The following is a 17,632-nucleotide window of genomic DNA, read 5'->3' as shown; positions in this document are numbered from 1 at the left end:
AACATTTCATTTACATTAATGGATAAACTATGTTTAATTGAAAAAGTCATTAGTTTAACACCAGCAAAAGAAATAGCCTCTCACTACATTATGGTTTGGCTTGGCTAGTAGGTAAACTCAATTTACCTTGTGATGACTTTACCAATTTAATGACTTCTTGCAGCTTGTTTAATCATATATCTTCTCACCACTTACCTGGTAAGGACTACTGATATTTTCACTGAAGTGTACTGTATATTGTCAATTCAGATTGTATATTTAATTAGTGTTTTGTATATTTTGATGTCACTGTACCTCGGCTAATGTAACTGTGTAAAAACATACTATTCCACTCGAAACTCTTTATCATGATATTATACATAGTAAGGGTGGGAATCTTTTGGTGCCTCACGATTTGATTCGAATCGATTCTTGGGGTCACGATTTGATAAAAAATCGATTCACGATTTTAAAAAAAATTATAAAAAAAATAAAAAGATTTACATACATTTGTGAATCGCTAGCAGACTGAATCACGATTCAAATGTGAATCGATTTCCCCCCCACCCCTAATACATAGGGTAATAATAATGTAAATATGATGCTGCTAATGTGTTGATACAGTATTTGTGGACAGAACTTTAACCATAACATTGTATAGAGTAAAAATAGAATACATAATGTATTGGTTATGTATAACATATACAGTTGTATTAAGTAAATCATACAGCAAAAGAGGCTTGTAGACACTGGCTAAGAACATGGCCTGTCTGAACAAAGTTGTACATATTGTTGTCCATGAGCACTATTTAGAGTAAGAAATAAAATAGTGTGATTTACTCACCTCTCTCCATTCCTTTGTCCCAATGCCTTGTACATAGAGCACCACGACTGTGAGGAAAATACAGAAATGGGAAATATTGTTATACTGTATCAGAATCAGAAGAACCCCTCCAATAGGTCTTTGTCTTGTCACAAGACTAGAAAGGATTTCTATTTCAATCCACAGTGGGACAGCTTAGGGCTGTCCCACTGTCAAATCATCAATGTGCGTGAGGGCTCTTTCTCAGCCATTTTGAGCCCTTTATGCACCCTTTTCGTAAGTCTGCGAACATAGACCATTTTATGGCCCACAATTCACAGCTTTGTGACGTGAAACACGAGGGTTGCCAGGGGAAGTCCGGTAGCGAGAGAAAAGTCCCGCCTCATAAAACAGGACAGAAGAACACTAAACAAAAAAGCATGGAAGGAGCAACTAACCCTGATGTAAACATAGTTAGAAATAAAAGTTATAACATGTACATTTAAACACAAAGCTTGTGTTTAAATGTACAACTGTGTGTAGTTTGTCCTTTGATGATAAATTCCAAATATGAACAGATGTGATCTAATAACATTACTATTTTTACGATAATGCAGCGAAGTGCTGTCCCATTCCAATATAACATTTTGAGCCCTTGCAACCTCTTGCACTCAATCACTTACTAGGTGACGTCAAGTTAGTCCGTGAGGGTTCAGGGCTTAGGGTTTAAGGGGGACATTGGGATTGTCATAATGTCATAATTTTCTGCACAAATTTGTCCCAAACATTACAATACATTCAAGTTAAATATAATGATATTCATAGTTAAATACATTTAAAATATTTGCATTTAAAATATTCACAGCATTGTGACGTGAAACACGAGGGTTACCAGGGCAAGCCCGGAAGCGAGAGAAAACCCGCCTTATAAGGTAAGAAAGAAGAAGAATGGTAAACAAACAAGCATGGAAGGACCAACTAACCCTGAAGTTCAAATGTTTTAAAAAGTTTACATGTCAACACACAAACCCACAATAATAATGTGTAACATGTTTCAGCGTTGAAAAGGTCACGGGATAATGCCGCAAAGTGCTTTCCCATTCCTATTCATAGTATTTTGAGCCCTCTTGCACTAAATCACTTGCCATATGACTTCAAGAAAGTCTGTGAGGGTTTAGGATGGATATTGAATTTGGGGTATAGTCTGGGGCACGGCCGTGGGCGTGACACTACTGCTTTGTGGCTGTCCTTTCTGTCAAAGTCTGACAGAATGAAAAACATTTAGAACTTAATCATTTTCGTAATGATATTCAGAAAAAAGTACTCTCCACATAAGGATTTTTCAGTCCTTAACTATGTCAAGTCTGAAGTCCATCGATTGCAATGCGAAAATGAGTAAAATATTGGATAAAACTAATCAGGCACCGAGATAGATGAATGAGAAAATAATGAATGAAAGACAGGAAGGAGGGAGGAAATTAAGAAAAGACAGCAAAGGGAAGCCTCTATGTCATGAGTGAGATTGTAGCCTTCTGGAGCCTGTCCTGAGGCCTGTTTCATAAAGGCCACTCAAAAAAGCTGGACTTAAAATCTCAAACCTGACTTGAATTAACCTAACAAGTCAGTCGGGGCTAAAGCGGTTCCATAAAGGCACATTCTAGTTCATGCAAGTCGACTAATTCAAGTCAGATTTAAGAAGTCAAGATAATTGCGTGTGCACCCTATTCTTAAGCAGCCCGAGAGGTAGAGCATGGATCATATCGATCCACCATGGCAAAAAGCAATGCACACGGCCACGTGACTTCTTCCAGAAAGAACGTTCCCTTTAAGCCGTGTACTATGACAGCTCCCTCATCCACCACTTCATCAAAATAAAATGACACGCCATGATTGACGTGAACAATAGGCTACCTAGGTCGAGGTCCTTTTTTATAGACCTTTACTTTGTTGATTAAAAAAACAGACACCATCTAAACACATCTAAATTGACTTTTTTGACATCGTTTTAAATAAATAGCCTACTATTAATCAATACATTATCCAGTAGCCTAACTTTTTAACATGGTTTTTGTGTCAGGAGAATGGAGGATAGATGTATGGATTTAGGTTTGTTTTGCAATTGTAAGCTACTGTTAACAATTATGTAGCTATGATAATTATACTGGGATCAATTAGATTTAGGCCTATGCCTAAACATTTGAAATCACAAACTACCATATAGCCATATGTTTAACGTAGGCTATGGTTTGTGTCATTCTGAAATCTTTGTTCATCATTGTTTAATTCATTAGGCTAAATGTTGTAGCCTATGTATTTAAGTTGATTTTCTATAAATGTAGTCTACATATTGAACTGATGAGAATGAGAAAATGAGAATGTACGTGGTAAATCATCGTTTTCCCGTTGGGTCAGTGTTACAGGAACGTCTGGTTAAGCAACAACACGGGCTAAGCCTGACAGTTAGCCGGCCCCGGACCAGGCTAATTTCGCAGCATAAGTTGCCATAGTAACTGAGTTCGAACTATGTTGAGCTGGCTTTATGGAACCGAATGAACTAGAAATGAGTCTGATTAACTGACATAAGCCTGCCTTATTCGGTAAACTCGCTTTATGGAACAGGCCTCTGGTGAAAGGATAGAGAGAAATGGAGTGAGTTTGTATGTGTATTCTTGTCTGCATACACACAATAGGCACACAACTTGTAAGAACACATATACTCACTTACCCCATCTCTTTACATTCTTTCATTCTTATCCATGTGTTTGTGTATGAGTCATAGATTAGATGCTGAGAGTTTTAAGAGTGTGCGAGGTACATCTAATAGGCTTGTGACAGGAGTATGACAGAAAATCCAGTCTACAGAACCCAGAACCCTTACAGATCCCTCAGGAGGTGGTGTTCCAAGCCATCACAGCATAAATCTAAGATGAGCATGTTCAAAAGAATGAGGGCACTGCCTCAATCTCCTAGCTCCTAGGGGGGAGAAAATGTCTCTTTCAATGAGCCCTTACAAGGAAATGAGGGCAAATATGGATATATTTTAGTTTCTAAGGAGGCCACTCCGCACTAAGGACACACACTTAGAAGGGAATACATGCACGACCCGTACTGTCCCTCTCCGTAGATAACCACATAAACCAGTCATCCATTATGGCGTACCCCAAGGACCCAAGCACATTTTCAACATGTGCTAAACATGCTTTTTAGTGAATGAATGTGCAGAATTAAAAGAGGGGTGGAGATTTTATGGTGAGCAAAAAGTACCATAGCTTGGTGTACTGGGTGTCAAATTTGATTTTGCTGTGCTACTTAGCACGACCGTCACTGTGACTTCCACTATACGTATCAACAAGGATCAACCAATCACATACACTGTATGGCAGAAAGTATGTGGACATCCCTCTAATTATTAAGTTTGGGTGTTTCAGCCATACACAAGCGGAGCTGGTTCATGCTGGAGACGCGAGACATAGCGCGTCACTAGCAACTCATCATATCACTCAGTCGGGGCACACCTTCTTAGCAGGGCGGGCTATTTAATCAGGATATCGCTGCACTCCGCATTGCTTAGTGCGACACAGGATGCTCTGTTTAATCTGCTGCCTCCGCCTCCCCGGGCTCCACCCTCGGTTCTGTGTTCCTTTCGTAAGGGTTAGGGTTAGCCCCCCCCCACCCATAAATGCTGCCAATTAATAATTGACGTAACTTATTGTAAATGGTCAGTAGCCTAGCCTATCGATTAAGGGGCCACTCGGAAGCATGTACGCTGTCTGCTTCATTTGATCTTGATAGGCTAAGCATTCTGTAGCTAATAATAACAATATACCCACTATTTATTAATTAAAACTACTTCAGCATAATAATGCACCTAAAATACAAACGTGAGCAAGGGCAGCAATCGCTATCGAATCGACATGTGCAATTTCGCTAGCAGGGGAAGAATAGCCTACAAACAACCAAAATCACCAGTTAACTTTTAAATTAGCAAGAACTATAGACTAATACAATAACAGCCTTAAACTAGAGAGGCTACAATTTCTGGGGAAATTGTAGGGTGTGTTTGCTTGTGTCGATTGCACAGGGGTTCGTTTTTTAATGACATTTTTACAACTGATATTTATGTATATTTTATATAAAAATGCATAGGGCCTACTTATTATTTATAAAGATTACATAGATTTAAAAGCATCTTTTTTTTGCTGCTCATTTACAACTCAAAATACGAGTGAAGTGTAGAATGAAATATGATGTCTTCTCATTTCCCCTGCAAGAGGCAGCCTCATAGCTAAATCAAACGAATAAATTTGGCAGACCGGTGTAAAAATTGACCTAATCTCTATGACTTAAACGTCCTTTTAAGTTTTCCCTTCTCGTGATATTTTCAGGCATTTAGCCTACTGCATTCATTCATTAATAAAGAACCCCCTTTGAAGATTATTCTACGATGTTACCGGCAGTAGAAGATGGAATCGCGATTCAAACAGTAGCCTACCATCTGCTAACTGAAAATATGCCCCCAAAAACGTCAATAAGCTTGACATTTATTTAGTGGAAATCGCTCATTCATAAAAAGCTCACTGGTAGCGATCATTGTCAGTAACAACGCAAAATGCGATAGCCCTGTGTGGAGAAGATGCCCCGGTAAATTGTACTACTACTGTACAGTACAGTACTAGACTACTGCTGTGTTCGTCTTGGCAGCGATTGCGTTGGTTGAATTCGATTTAACGTTCCGTTGTACGGTTTAGGCTGAAATTAATTATTTTCATGAACAGATTGACAAAGTTTAGGCTGTGGCAATGAAGTTCAGGTTAGAAGTCAGATAGTTTCACCTATTGAAAGACTTTTGATTAAAGTAAGGTGAGTGCCGAACATGTTCTGTCGCCGTTTGACTTCCTACAGCTGTGTAGATGTTTTTGTAGTGTGTCTCGCGTAGGCTACAGCGTTGCAGTGAGCAACACTGGTTTGAAACCACAGGTAATGATAATTTCACCAACAAATCGTTTACTTGTAATGTAATGTCATAATAAATCCTACAACGAAAATGTATTTGTGAGGAATTTTCATTTTAACGATTGAAACCAGATGCATCATAGACCACTGTAGTATGTGTTGCCCGGGCAACAGAGGCTAATGTCATGATGTTAATGCTTCAGTGAAATAGTAGACTACCGTTTCCGAAAGTAGATGTGGGCCTAATAATATCAGCTAATATTGTACATTACATTTCACAATTGTGTTTCACATCACAAAGTAAAATGAGTAAATAGTTATCACCCTGGCCTCTTTGCTTGTGGCGTTTCTGCAGCTGCCTTGCAGTAAAGCTATAGTTAGCCTAGCTATCCCCCAAGTTAACAGATGCGAAACTAATGTTCTGCTACAGGTAGTCACGCGTGTTTTCGTGACGTTAGTGACGTAGGGACGTTAGTAACGTCAGTGACTGTGGCTAGCAAATTAGCCACCGTTAGCTTCACTTTTCACCACAAAAACGCAATTTCTACTTAAACCATGCAACGGAACGTAAATAAAAATACAACCAACGCAATCGCTACCAATACGAAACTTTTGACACCTTGGTTGTCTATGTAGTCCAAATATTGACTGATCCTTAGGGGGGCGAAAATAAACAATAATAAATAATAAATATATATGTGAGAGAACAAAGGTTGTGCCCTTGCCGAAGGCAAAGCACACCCAATTAACTGACAACATAAGTTATACGACTTAGCTCTACAGTTCTCAAGGACGCACACACGCAATCTCAACTGCGCTGTGAAGCGCGCGTCCGTGCAATCCTCCGATACGCTTTCAAACGATCACTGCTGATAGACGGCCTAAAATTTTGTACATCCCTATTTCTGATACCGTGCCGAGCTTTCTTGAGGCATCGTGTGTGGTAGCTGTCCTGTGAGTTTCCTGCCGATGATGAACTCAGCAGATCGGACCACACTACGTAGGGCCTTGCGGTCCCTGTCTGTGCAGCTCCCATATAACACTGTGATGCAACCAGTCAGTATGCTCTCTATAGTGCATCTGTAAAAGTTAGTGAGGATGACTGAGTCCATGCCAAACTTCTTCAGTCTCCTCAAGAAGAAGAGGCGTTTCCGGGCCGCTTTGACCTCCGTGTGAGCAGACCAGGTGAGATCATTGCTGATGTTCACCCCGAGGAATCTGAAGCAGCTGACCTTCTCCACTTCGGATCCGTTGATGTGTATGGGTGCATGCTCCTCCTCCTGCCGCTACTTATAGTCCACAATCATCTCCTTAGTCTTGCTGACGTTGAGAAAGAGGTTATTGTCCTGACACCATAATGTCAGGGTATCAACCTCCTCTCTATAGGCTGACTCTTCACTGTCAGAGATGAGACCCACGATGGTTGTGTCGTCAGCAAACTTAACCCTTGTGTTATCTTCGGGTCATTCTGACCCATCAGTCATTGTGACCCACCGTCGTATTGCGACAGATTTACCGCATACAAAGACAAAGTGAAGCATTTTCTTTTAACCGTTGGGCTGTCTCAGACCCCCCACATTGCAAAGGTTAAAAGAAAATTATTTTAATTTGTTTTTGTATTGGGTAAAATTGGGTAAACACAACGATGGTTCGTTATGAACCTTTGGGTCATGTGACCCGAAGGCAGCACGAGGGTTAACAAGGAGGTTGGAGCTGTGCGTTGTCATGAGTGAAGAAGGAGAACAGGAGAGGGCTGAGCACAGAGCCCTGGGGGGTGCCTGTGTTGGTGATCAGTGTGAATGAGGTGCGGTCACCGATTCTCACCACCTGTGGCCTCCCCGTCAGGAAGTAGAGATTTGCATAGGGAGGTGCTTAGTCCCAGGTCCACAAGCTTGGAGACCAGTCTGGAGGGTATGATGGTGTTGAATGCTGAGCTGTAGTCAATGAACAGCATCCTCACATACGTATTCCCTTTGTCCAGGTGGGAGAGAGCAGTGTGCATAGTCAGAGCGATGGCATCGTCTGTAGACCTGTTGGACCAGTATGCAAACTGCATAGGGTCCAGGGTGGGAGACAGCGTCGACCAGATGAATTATTTGACTAGCTGCTCAAAGCACTTCAGGATGACAGAGGTCAGTGCTATTGGGCGATAGTCGTTCATGCAGGTGACCTTGGTGTTCTTGAGCACAGGTCCCAAACCAATCCGGGTCAGGGATTACACTCCTAAAAAGAGGGCAACGGACAATGTTGAAGCCCACCTTCATGCTTTAGAAAAGTGGCCCAGGGAACAATGGCAGGGCTCAACATTAACGTGGGTTTGAAACTTACTGGCCCCAAGACAATTTTTACTGGCCCCCCCCTCCAAAAGTTGTAATTTATCATTGTTACAACAAAACCAAAGACTTATAAATGATGTTATTCTGTTAACATGTTTAACCATTTATTAAACACATCCTGGATATAAAAAGAACAAAAATGAAATCAAATTTCTAGTGATAAAAAATAAAAAGGTAATAGTCAGCAAAACAATTGACTTTTAACCTCAAACATGACGTGCTCTCTTCCCTGCTGACAGCCATCTCTGTCCCTCAATGCTAATATAGGAAGCTTCCATAGCCTTTCATCAGTTTGATGGCCCTACCCTTGGCTTGAGCTTGCGACTGCTACCAAGGAATGGTGGGCGTGGCTTAGGTAGCTCGTCAGGGCTGGCTAACTGGATGCACCTGGGCCGGTGTGTCTGAGGGCTTCAAGATACCTGCTCCAGGAGTCTATGGAGATCGCGACTTGAGCTGACCACCTGCTTGAGAAGGCTTTGACTATGTCTTTTACATGGTTGTCAATTAAATACTGTTAACCGTTCTAGTGGTGCCTACGTCTGTTCATTACATCCTTGACCCAGATGTAACATGGGGGCTCGTCCGAGATCGTCGTTTGTTGAACAGTCATGTTTGTCTGTTTGGTCGCAGTGAGTTGGGTGTGCGTGTCTCCTGGTCGTGCAAGGAGGAGCGGTTGTTGGAGCTGTAAACCCCACATTTGTAAGTAAAGCAGTGGGTTCTCAATAGGGGGGTCCACTGGTTTATTGTCTTTAGCTGGTTTGTTGTTTTTGCGTGGTTCCGCGTGGTTAGAGCATTTGTCTTTGGGGCACATCCATGACTTGAGAGGGTTGCTAATTGCTGGTTGCCTAATTGGGTCAGTGGGCTATGGTGCGTAATTACCCGCCGCCAGTAACACGCGCGAAGTAACCTGCCACCTACCAGCCAATCAGAAACACCACCAGCCGGCCGCCCATCCAAAGCAATGGTAGGGGAAACACTGCGAATGTTAAAGTCCCTGTAAAGTGATGATAAAGTTGCATTGTGTTCTGAGTTTGTCTCACCAAAATATACAATATCAGTTGTAAATGAGCAGCAAAAAAAATGCTTTTAAATCTATGTAATCTTTATAAATAATAAGTATGCATTTTTAAAATATACAGAAATATCAGTTGTAAAAATGTCATTCAAAAACGGACCCCTGTGCAACCGACGCAAGCAAGCACACCCTACAATTTCCCCAGAAATTGTACCCTCTCTAGTTTTTTTTTCGTTTTTTTTCTTGTTTTTTTTTCACTTTTTTTCGTCGCCTACTCCTTTCACACCGTTTAAGCTAGAAACACTGTTCAAACTTCATTTGATAAAGTCTGAACTGCTCTAGTGTGCTATTACTATTCTCATTGATAACTTTTAAAGTTTTTAAGGTATTAAAGTTTAAAGTGCTAAAAAAAATGAATGGGTTTCAATGGTTCAGAATGTTCAAGTCAAATTCAATTGTGACGTCATGCACTGACAGAACTGTTTCTCACCGCGTCAATTTTTGACACTGTTTAACACTTTCCTGCCTGAATATGCAGACTTTTTCAAATAATAGACCTGAACTGTTTATACCATTTTAAAGACAAGATTTAGGCCTTTCTAATGATGTAAATATTTATATGATCATGTTAGGCAAATCATCCTTTATCAAGACGATTTCACGGAGCCATTCTGACAAAAATCTTCTCCGTCTGCATTACTTTTTTAGAAAACCTCATTTTTAACCACTTTCACTACAAGATAGAGGATAAGTTAGAGCGTATGAAATGTGCGTACTTTTGTCGTGAATTCAGAACAGCAGACAGATTTAAGATAGACTATTTTGTTTAATCTCTAAGAGAAAAAATTATACAAATGTACGTCAATCATAAGTCCCCTAGTTGTTGTCATTATTCACATCTAAGGGCTCTGTGGTTGAACCTAGGATGAATACTTTTAGTTAACCCTTGTGTTATCTTCGGGTCATTGTGACCCATCAGTCATTGTGACCCACCGTCGTATTGCAACAACTTTACCAAATACAAAAACAAAGTGAAGCATTTTCTTTTAACCGTCGGGCTGTCTCAGACCCCCCACATCGCGAAGGTTAAAAGAAAATCAGGGCTCCAGCAAATCAGGGCTCCAGACTCCAAACGCTCCATATACATTCATATATATTATGTAAATGATCTTAAACAAGAATAAGGTGTAGGTAAATATAGGCCTATTTTGGCTCCAGCAAAATGTTTTATTTTGCTTAAAATGTTTTAGTTTGGTAGCTCAGTGAAGCACTTAAAATATTTATATATGTAAGCAAAAAGCTAAATAAAACATTTCAAAATAAAGTGCTACTGTTTAAAAGTGCTTCCCTGAACTGAGACCTAACATTTCATGGCTCAAAGTCTTATAGCAGGTCCCACCTTGCTGTCGCATGCCCTTCAGATGGCCAACACCTGTAATTTGGCCTTCTTGACCTATGGCCTTGGCTAAATCATCTTGCCACACTCTCCCTAGCATCAAAATCCTAGCTCCATGGGTTAGCTCCATGGCCCCAGCTTCGTAACTCAGGGGTCCGCAATTCATTTTTACAAGGGGCCACATGAGAAACCTGAAATGTGTTGGAAGGCCTCATCAATTTGCTCACTATTCACTTTCTCCCATTGTAAAAAGCAGTAAAGTATATATTTTGATTAGCTGCTACTGGTTATCAGAAGAATAAGGATATTCTGTAAATATTTATATAAATATTTTAGATTTTGGTGTAGGTCAAATAGGAAAGATTATAGAAGTAATAAACAGTATAAACAGCAACAACAGTGTTTCATTTTATTTGTAACCAGTTAATCTTCACAAACACTGAAAAGTTGTTTTGCAGTATGTTAAAGATGTGGAATTGATCAACTTTATACAAAAAGCAATACGTTTTTTCAGTTCATTTTGTTCTGTGAGAGAAATCCAGTGGGCTTGAACAAGTGCATCGAAATCTGTCTGAATGCGAAGGACAGCTGACAGGTAATGATTAGGGGTGGGAATTGGCAAACATTTGACGATTCGATAGTATTGCGATATTTGGTGCCACGATTCAATATTATTGCGATTCTTAACATATTGCGATTCTTAACATATTGCGATACAGCAAGTATTGCGATTCGATTCTGCGATATATTGCGATTCATGTCCTCCATATTATTTAAAGACATTACAAAAAATAAGGAAAATCAGACTGCTCAACTCACTTCAAATGTCACATTTAATTCTGTGAACAACAGTGCAAGAACTTAGGAGAGTAGTGCAAAAACTTTGTCCTGAACATTCAGAAAACAGGACCTTAGTAATTATTTTCTGAAAAGGAGAACGCTGAGCTCCCAGCACATAACTTAAAACTATTGAAATGCAATAGAGTAACATAAAGCAGACATAATAAAGTAACATAAACCTGAGAATAATCATATAAATAAGTAACTTAGAGCTTCAATCAAATTGAGAAAATAAACAAAAATGTGTACTGTCCAGTCCAGTTGGCTGCATGGTCATGAACCAAAATGTTACATTCATTTTGGAATGTTGGCGATTGTACTGCGGTGGAAAAAAGTGGTTATGCGCCGGACTCTTCCTAGTAACCTAGCGACAGCAGGCACTTTAAGTGCGCACTGTGAGGCGAGGTTGAGGGTATGGGCAAAACATTTCACTTGAAGGTAGCCCCCCACCTGAGCAGCCACAACCATGTTGGACGCATTGTCCGTAACCAAAACAATATGTTTCTTAGCGATGCCCCACTCTTCGGTTGCCGTTTTCAGCACCTCAGCCACATTGGCCCCGGTATGACTCTCATGCATCGCCCTAGTTTGTAGACATGTACATGTCTTTTTATAAGACATGTACATGTTTTATAAAAAACGAAATGTACCCACACTTTCGATTTAAAAGAAGACGGAGCGTCGTAAACAACCGGTTGAGATGATGAAGCCATTTTCAATTGAATTGCTGTTGAATGCACGTCAACAAAGCACCGCAACAAGCGCCACCTTGTGGATGTAATATGCAAATGTAATATTATCAGAGTAATCTCTGAGAAAACCAATGGAGAAAACCCGAAAGTAAAACACATAATTATATAATTAAATATTTCAATACTTTGCGCTACTGTATCGATATAATTGCGTGCGCAAAATATCGCGATACTGAACAGAATCGATTTTTTCCCCCCACCACTAGTAATGATCAGGGTCTGCAGTTCAACTAGCAAACCATCAGCCCGCGCCCACTGAATCAGTCAAGTTCTTATTATGTCCGCGTTAGTTTTTTTTCTTCACAGCTTTCACTTTGACCTCAGTAAACAGATACTTAGAAGTCCATGTCTTGTTAAAAGTTAATCAGTGGCAAGTTTTTCATTTTTGAGAGCTAACCAACAGGTAACTCTCCTGTCGGTGAGGTTGCGCAAGCGCACATATGTAAATCGCCTGATCACTGTAGTCTTTCAGGACTACATATTCACTACCGCTCAACACATTTATTTATTTTAAATTTTTGATTTACCTCACCTGGATTGAGACAGCCTGTGGCCGGTTATGGCCCGCGGGCCATACAATGCCCAGGTCTGCTAAACTGACTCTCTGGTGCTCAGGTCGTAATTTCAATCACACAGCACGGAGCTACAGGAATATCTGGACCACAGCCATCAGAGGCAAAGACCTGCCCCATCTCTGTCTCTGATTGGTTTAGACCACGATATGATCCAACCATGAGTGTCAGTTCCGTCTTAAGATAACAAACGCTTCGTTTGTGGAGAGACAGCGGATGCGAGGAGGTTAGGTGCACCGGTGCGACCTAGGAAAAAATGTAGTCGCACCCGTACACATTTTGGTCGCACTCTAGAGCCCTGAAAATGCTTTTTTTGTTTTTGTATCGGGTAAACAACGATGGTTTGTTGCGAACCTTCAGGTCATGTGACCCGAAGGCAGCACAAGGGTTAAGACATTCTCCTCAAGTGTTACACAAGCGTTGGCTGGAGTGGTGTACATAATGCCGCCATTGGACTCTGGAGTGATGAATCACGCTTCCCTGTCTGGCAGTCTGATAGACGAATCTGGGTGCGGTAGATGCCAGGAGAACGCTACATACTGGACAGTGACATGGTCATTGGCTGTTTCTTAGGGTTAGGGCTAGGCCCCTCACTTCCAGTGATCAGTTAATCTTAATGCTACAGGAATACAAATACATTTTAGAGAATTGGGTGCTTCCAACTTTGTGGCAACAGTTTGGGGAAAGCCATTTTCTGTTCCAGCATGACTGTTCCCCTGTGCACAAAGAGCGGTCCATAAAGTCTATATTGGACTTGGAGTTTGGTGTGGAGGAAATTGAGTGGCCTGCACAGAGCTCTGACCTCAATCTCACTGAACACCTTTGGGATTAATTTAAATGGCGATTGCGAGCCAGGCCTTCCCACAGACAGACTCCGAAATCATCATGTGGACAGCCTTCCCAGATGAGTGGCAACTGTTATAGCTTCAAAGCTGGGCCACTCTATATTAATTCCATGGTTTTGGAATGGGGTGTCCAACAAGCTCATAAGTGAGGTGTCCACATACTTTTGGGACATATGGTGTATGTCAGTTACATTTAAAAGATGCTTATGTCATTTTGCCAACACCAGAGCTCCAGTCACCTGACTGAGCAGCTCATGATGTTCTGTGAAAGATAGTCATATCAGTTTATTGGCTCCATTGGGCACAGTGGAAAGCACAGATGTGTAGATGGTTTATTGAAGGGTAAGGGGGAGGATGGAGGGGTTTGTGAGAAAAATGAAAGGTCATGGTAACCCCATGACCACCGAGGGTCTGCCTTTACACTCCCTGGGCCCGGTTTTGAAGTTCTGGACCCCTTGGTTCTGATCGTTATCTTCCCTCCTCCTCTCTTAACCACCTACTGTACCCCCGGTCCCAGGGATTGAGGCATTGAGAAGGAAGGGGCTCAAGTCAATAATCCTTCAGACCAATAGATATCAGTAAAGGATCCCAACTGTGTGTGTTTGTGTGTGTGTATTCCTGTGCCTCTGTGGGTGTACACCAGGGCCAGAAACATGAAACAACTCCCACGCTTCTGGCGTGACACGCACTTTAGCATTCAGCTTCATGCTATCATGCTGGCCAAACAACTGTCATGCCAAAACACTGCGACAGCAACAAGAGATGAACAGGCAAACATGTGACATGCTGGTAAAAAGGTCTGCATGTTGGCAATCTTTAAATCGTCCTAGGACGTTTTTTTTACCACTTCTACGAAATTGTTGAATACTTCACTCAGTATAATAAACATTATAAGGATTGCTGAACACTCATAATTTATTAGAAAAGTAGGCTTATTAAGGCATGTTTTCTAGATGAGTTTTGGGGGCGGGAAGGGGGTTGAGTTTTATTAGCATCTTTGGTTTTGTTGGCTATTGGCTAATAAGACCAGGGGTCCCCAACTACGGCCCGCGGGCCGAATACGGCCCGCCAACACATTTGGACCGTCCCTCTGAACAATGCCAGATACTTTTTTTTTAAATAAAAATGTACACTGATTAATATGCATAAGTAAGTAAATGTTTTAATTTCAATAACAATGAATATCAATCCTGGTGAATCAAATAAAGCACTCCAATGTGTTCATGCTTCAGTTTTTGTGTTTCAGCAATACTAATGGGGAATTTGGCTATAATATACTATAGTTCTCAGTACCACCTTTCTCCCAATGGGAGATTAAGGCGAGGGGGAGTTCAGGGATTGTGCAGATTTATTGGCCCACAATGACTGGTTGATAAATTGTTATGGATATCCAAGAGCTGGGCCCTGTGTTGGAATGCACAACAAAAGTCAAGCAAATCAACTGTAAAAGTTCTCTGCAACTGGGACTTTTCAGCGGGAGCTGGCAGACAGGTCAGAAATAAGCCAATCCACTCCAAGATCTTCATTTCACATTCAGTTTATTTTTTTCACCTTAGTTTTTTTTTGTTTCCTCAGCCATTTCCCATTAACCCTAGCTGTGTGAGTTTGAAATATTTCCAACGGTCCCCACAGCGTAAGTTATTTTTCAGTAACAGTAGCTAGCTAGCTAGCTTTAGTTAGCTTCAGGGTTAAGTTACCTAGCATAATACTCGTAGCAATCCTACTACCATGTTAGTGCTAGCCTTCTAATTAGTTCAGATAAAGCCATACTAAAGCGTTTGTCGCATAGTTTTTGTCTAATATAGTTTGAAAATAATCAATTGGAATGTTCAAATCACATATTTATGATGTTACGCTGTGGGACCCACATTCGAACAATCACATATTTGTGACGCTACTCATTCACGGGTTAAGAATCATTCATTGTTTACAATCGGTTAATTGAAAAGTTGACGGGGTGTGGACAACAAGCTTGTTCACGTGTGCACAATCACAAGTTAAGTGGAATCTATGAAGACAAACGTGTGATATCGGTCGCGGTTTCTCCGTATGCATACTTTTATGGATTAATTTACACAGAGGATACATTTGGCCCCAGGTGTCTTGCTTTAGGACCCAAGGTTGTGCCCTGTGTGTGGTTGTTTGGATAAGCAGTTTGCGTTTGCTACTTTTAAGGATAAATAGGCCTATAAAAATACAAACATGGTGCTGCCATTTTGAATATTCTCTCCGGTCTCAAATTATATTTTCTGAGCACTAGGGAAGCGATTGGTCAACAAACAAATTGGTCCCACTTTCATTACCTTTACATCTCCACTTTGTTACGTAAGTCACATTTTCACCAAAATTACCCGGAACAATTAATCCCAGGAACTTTTTTCAAGCAACCTTTTGATTCCTCCAGACCTTTGTTGTCTGTGTTTTCATCGTGGTCTGAAGTACCATGAAGATTAGGGAAATAGTCCGGTGACGTATGACTGTGCACGACTGCTCCTTCCAGTCCAGGGGGGCCAGTAAAGTAGAAGATTATACAAAGTGAATAAAGCAGTTTCTGATTCTGAAAACATTGATAATGTCATACAAAGCAACAGACATTTGTGCAACGCTGCAACAACAACAAAGCATGGAGGAAATTCAAGCTGTGCTGCTGTTGATTGTAATCATGTATTTCTGAATACATTAGTATACAGAAAACGCTGTAAAAGACATGACGCGATGAATCGCAAGCTGTATCAGTCTGTTACAGCATAACAGACCAAGTCTGTGAAAAAAAGTGGTTAACATAAAATGCTGCGAGCACTAAACTAATCAGCATGTTCAGCTCCCAAGTCCAACCTCCCCAAAAAAAAAAGAAAGAAGAAGAAAAAGTACCACCTCCAGAGAAGGGTCTTTGCGATGGCTAAATATTTTACCCGGAACTTAATTTTGACCCTGATTCCTGTGGTGGAAACACACAGAGTACCTCCAAAAGTCCCTTTTCTGCGGTGGAAAAGCGTCTTTAGTATTATTATCATAGCAGAACTAGAAACTAGTCACGGTCTGAAATACAAACATAGGGCACTAGTTCAATTTAATTGACTTAAAAAATAAATGTAGACATTTAGAAATGACAGAATGAATGACCAAATGACAGGAATGACCCAACTGGATGATGTCCCGGAGCCAGAAATAAACACTGATTTATTATGACCTTATTAGTATCATATCACATTGATTGTACAGAACTAATGCAACAGTAACAGGGGATTTATCTATTTCAATGTCTGATTAAGTACTTTACCAAGAGTGAATCAATGCCAGTGTTGGCTTAATTAGGCACCTATTGAAGAGACAGGCGTATTGAGGTATAATCATGGTGAGATTAAGACAAATGCATCTGTGAACTGCTCACACATACGCGTGCGCACACACACACATAAGCACGCAGAGGCGTGACACACATGCACCAGTATCAGCATGAACTCTCCCTCTCAAGTCATCATGAGATCTCTGCAGGACCGAGACAGGTACCAATGAAAATCGATCATCCGTCCATCTCATTTATGAACTATTTTATTTATCAACCAATAAATAACTGAACAAAAGCCAATATCTGGCAGCATGCACCCTTTTTATATCTGAACTAATGGCACAGCAGCCATTGAGAACGCCACACATATCCATAGATCCATACAAAAGTCCTGTGAAGGAGGCTTCTGACATATTTGTTCTTGGTAGCATTGTTAACGTGTGGGGGTTAAAGGTCGGTGTGAATATTTCTTTTTGCTACAGTATTTCATGTTCTTCAAGTGCAATTTTGGAGTCTATATCCAACTGTCCACAATGCACACACACACTATTAAACATCAGACAAAAACAAACTGCACACCCACAAGCACTCATAAAACATTTATATGCACACAAAGACACACATCAAACAAAGAGAAGATCATTGACAGAACACACAAACACACCAGGCAAAAGCCAAATTCATGAAGACAGTCACAGTCGCTTATGCACTCACACACAAGCAAACACACATCTCTAATGCTCTCTCATCCTCTTTCCATCCTCACTAAATGAAAGGAGCTAAAAGCGATCCTCTTAATTAACTCTTTCGTTATCCAGCAGCATTCTCAAAGGTCATTCTGTGCGAATGGCAC

General features: G+C 40.8%; 1 protein-coding gene across 1 annotated transcript in view; it reads right to left on the bottom strand.

Moving 5' to 3' along the window:
• Window positions 1-17,632, bottom strand: part of cpne9 (copine family member IX) — a 226,224-nt gene that overhangs the window by 197,886 nt on the left and 10,706 nt on the right. Inside the window, 1 exon segment of the mRNA XM_062456646.1 lies at window positions 824-870. Within this exon segment, the coding sequence (XP_062312630.1) occupies window positions 824-870 (47 nt within the window).

The sequence above is a fragment of the Osmerus eperlanus genome, chromosome 1, assembly GCF_963692335.1.
Source record: "Osmerus eperlanus chromosome 1, fOsmEpe2.1, whole genome shotgun sequence".
In the NCBI taxonomy this organism is placed as follows: Eukaryota; Metazoa; Chordata; class Actinopteri; order Osmeriformes; family Osmeridae; genus Osmerus; species Osmerus eperlanus.
This window is presented reverse-complemented; position numbering and strand designations above follow the sequence as displayed.